General features: G+C 35.0%; 1 protein-coding gene across 1 annotated transcript; it reads right to left on the bottom strand.

The window, feature by feature from the left end:
* Positions 1 to 164: 164 nt before the first annotated feature.
* Positions 165 to 3,793, bottom strand: LOC117112914 (L-rhamnose-binding lectin ELEL-1-like). Its single transcript, XM_033256130.1, has 3 exons — positions 3,685 to 3,793; positions 3,033 to 3,317; positions 165 to 874 (listed from the first exon to the last, which is right to left on the bottom strand). The coding sequence occupies exons 1-3, from the start codon at positions 3,734 to 3,736 to the stop codon at positions 858 to 860; spliced, it is 354 nt and encodes a 117-aa protein (XP_033112021.1). The 5' UTR covers positions 3,737 to 3,793; the 3' UTR covers positions 165 to 857.
* Between the last annotated feature and the right edge of the window lie 184 nt (positions 3,794 to 3,977).

Raw genomic sequence — 3,977 nt, 5'->3', positions numbered from 1 at the left:
GAACCAAATGCTGGGGGCCAGGGGGCCGCGAAGGTAAACATTTTACAATATGGCTATATATAAATGTCTATCTTACGTGACCTCAGCCCGTTTGCTCTCAAATAATAATAATTATAAATCAAGTGAAATTTCTATGGAATTAAAGAATCAAAATGAACATTATATTGTTTTATAGCAGTTTATTCATTATACAAAACATTTTAAACCATGATGAAACTATTGTATTTTGTATCTTAATACGAATTACAGTTAAATTTTAGAAACATGAATAACTGGGAACGGGATTGTACTTTAGATTTGAACAGTTATCAAAAAACCGAAACTTGAACTGGAACCTGAAGATATGTGAAAGGGCTTTAATGCATGATGAATCACTAATGTTCCTTGATTCTCTGCAAAAATCTTGATTTTCCTAGTAAAAAGTTTGACTTCATCAGCGAGATCGATTTTATCGCTCAGGGCCTCATACGTTAAAATAAGGAAAACAGTTTGAAAAAAGAGGCACCAAATGAATTGACAATTACAGAAGTTAGGGTTCTGGTTGAAAACATATTTTATTATGTAAAGCGAATGCGCGTGAAAACAGGCCTAAATGGGAATTTAGCCTGATTACTGAGGAAGAGCACGATCTATGAACTATTATATTTTACCAGGGACAGCAACATACCCTTTCAAAAGATCAAAGGTACCCTTATCTATACTATCCAACAATATTAAACTTACAGACGAAAAAACAGGTTATAAAAAATATTGGTAGGGCTCTTTATTGCTAAAAAATATCATTATCAAAGTTTTAATTGTTTTCTTTTTTGTTGTCATTAAACGCGGTCGATCACATCCTTCAGTAGCTCCACTTGTTACCACGTCCACACACCTGTAAAAGAGAATTACCGTAATAAATAATTAATATTATGTCCATTTTTTGTGCAAGACACTATATTTATTTATAACTTTACATAACCATCCACCAAATCAGACTTACAAAGATAGAATTGTGGTGGACTAAATTTCAGTATAGCTAAAATAATTTGAAAAGTGTTGTCGTGAGAACAAAACCCTTGAATTTCAAAATATATATAAAGCTTTGTTTCTATACAGTCGCTCGCTACAATGCCGCTACAGTGTTTTCAGTGCAATAGATGTATTGCATGCAGTCCCCGCCGAAATCGGGAAGGCTCTCCCCGATTCGACCGATCAATCGGCTTCACTGGAAGCTGTCGGCGATAGCGTGAAGCGATTGTATAAAAACCAAGCTTAACACTAGAATCATGGGACGGGAAGGCGAAAATTATATAATTATTGTACTGAAAACTGTGTTTGAAAGTTGCCTTTTTGGCGTTCCATATGAAACCGGATGCGGAATTGCATACGTTTAATGTTCCTCTTTTGGTGTTCCACAACATAAACATTGCCATTTGGTCGGAATAACTAAAGATTCAGTGAAAAAAACGACAGTAAACGTCATTATTTTTCCCCCAATTAAGCTGAAATATGGAATTGTCACTTCGTGAGATGGGAACTTCGTTACAAATTCAGTGAATATAAATAAGGTAAAAGGTGAGTTGTAGCATTTCCGGTCATTTTTAAGGCAAATTTTCTATTAGAGTGAATAGAAACATACATGTTCCAAATAATTTTAAAAAGAAAGCAACTTCCTGCGACCAGTAGTTGCCGAGATATGGGACGCTATATTTTCATTCTTAATTTGCATAATTAAGAGCTAATTTGAATATGAACAGTATGTGACCATGGTGTGATTATAGATTTTAATCCCTTCTATTAATATAATGCAAAGAAACAGGCATTTGAGTAATTTGAGGCCTAAAATAAGTTTCTATGTACTGTACATTGTCACAGAGATACGCAAATTCATGTGAATATAAGATCAGAGGTCAATTGTAGCATTTCCTTTCATTTTTTAGGCAGATGTTTCATTAGAGCAAATGGAAACATGCATGTTCTAATTAATTTGAAACAGAAAGCAACTCTCTGTGACCAGCGGTTGCCAAGATATGGGATTCCTATGTTTTCATTATCAATTGGCATAATTAAGAGCTAATTTGCATATGAAGAGTATACGTGACCGTGATGTGATTATAGATTTCCATCCCTTCTATTAATATGACGCAAAGAAACATGCATTTGAATGATTTGAGACCTAAAGTAAGTTTCTATGTACAATAGCCAGATATATGCAATCCAGTGAATATAAGGTCAGAGGTCAATTGTAGCATTTCCGTTCATTTTTGAGGCAAATGTTCCATTAGAGTAAATAGAAACATGCATGTAATTCTGATTTATTTGAAACAGAAAGCAACTCTATGCGACCAGCGGTTGCCAAGATATAAGAGCCCTATATTTTCACCATATTTGCATATTTTAGCTAATTTGCATAAGTTACCGAGGTGTGACCGAGGTGTGATTTCTGGAATTTCATCCCCTCATTATATGTATTTGATTAAAAAAGAAAAACCTTTGTTTGCGATTTGTTTAAACTTCAAATGCTGGATTGCCTAGCCTGTATGTATATTGACGATGTTCAGGGTCCAAGCTCTTTATAATTATTAATTAATGTAGTAAACTTCATTTACAATTCTCGTGGGAAAAACATTAATTATACTGGAAGAATGTATACGTTTAATAATTTTTATTTCTTTATCTTTGTAAAGAATTTAATATTTAATACATTGTAAACATAAAATCTAGACTAGTAAAGGTCATGAAAATATTCATGAAAAATAAATAAGAAGCTACCGGATTTCATCGATGAAGTCGGCTTTATTTGCAATCCTCGCGGAGAAAGCACATGAATGATACTAGATAATGCATACGTTTAATAATTTTTTTTAATTTATTTTATTTTGTTTTATTATTTTTTACCTAGTTATCCTGGGCCCCTGCAACGATCGGGCCCCGGTGCACTTTCCTCGGTTTCCCCGGCCTCTCGGTGCCATTGGTCGTAGCTCCCCAGAAGCCCAGCCACAACTTTAAATTTTCCAAATTGAACAAACTTAAACTACACAATTACTCACACTCGTACGAGACCTCCAGATACTTGAATGTTCTGTAACAGGGGTCACCAAAAACACTGTTACTAGCCTTGACACTACATGACGACTTCCCATCGCAGAGCTGGTTGACCTTAGATATTGATGATTGCGCAATGCACGTCGTGTCACATGTTGTGGTCGAGGACCAACAGCGCTGGCTATAGGACACAGAGCGTCCGTAGCTGGAGCACAGAATGTTAATCTTGTGGTTGCCACAGTCGATGGTTAAGGTTTTATGCTCACATACGTATCTAGTTATGGCCGCATCTGTAAATCAAAACATAATCGATCGATCAATCACCACCTGTCTCTTATACACATCTATACCTCTCATTTTAAGTATTTAAAAGACAAGACCTCATAATAACGAGAAAAAACTCTAAAAACTTTAAGTCGTGTTGTGGTAATGCTTCTTACATTAGTGTAACAATAAAGGAGAGGGATCTGCTTGTTCAAACTTTAGTGCATCTAAAATACGGTAACGATGTTCAACACCGCGTATACAAAGTGATACGGTACTGAATGAGAACAGCGATTTAGCTTGAATAAAAAGAGAAACACAAAAGAAATATATCAGGCCTGCAAAAAATTGTGTTAGGTATATTACAAAATGAAGATGGATTTGTTTACTCACTGCTGCACCCGAGAAAAGCTGCTATGAGGCAGACTGCGAGAATGATCTTCATGTTTGATGTAGTCTAGGCCAACTGAGAACTGTACCGCCAGAATATGCAAACAAAATTATGTTTCACATTATATAGTAATAATTTGACACACCTATAGTTCCTCAAAAGAATAGGTGTGCCAATATAAGTGCAATGAATTTCTTTAGGTGATTATAAATAATTATTAAGGTGAAAACGGATGTTAACAAGATAATTGTGCGGAACCATTAAAGTATATTAACATTGATTTTAAGAAGAGGTG

The sequence above is a fragment of the Anneissia japonica genome, unplaced genomic scaffold, assembly GCF_011630105.1.
Source record: "Anneissia japonica isolate Jap-2015-1 unplaced genomic scaffold, ASM1163010v1 scaffold3261_len3977_cov120, whole genome shotgun sequence".
Lineage (NCBI taxonomy): Eukaryota > Metazoa > Echinodermata > Crinoidea > Comatulida > Comatulidae > Anneissia > Anneissia japonica.
The sequence above is the reverse complement of the archived record's forward strand: the minus strand, read 5'-3'. Positions and strand labels throughout refer to the sequence as shown.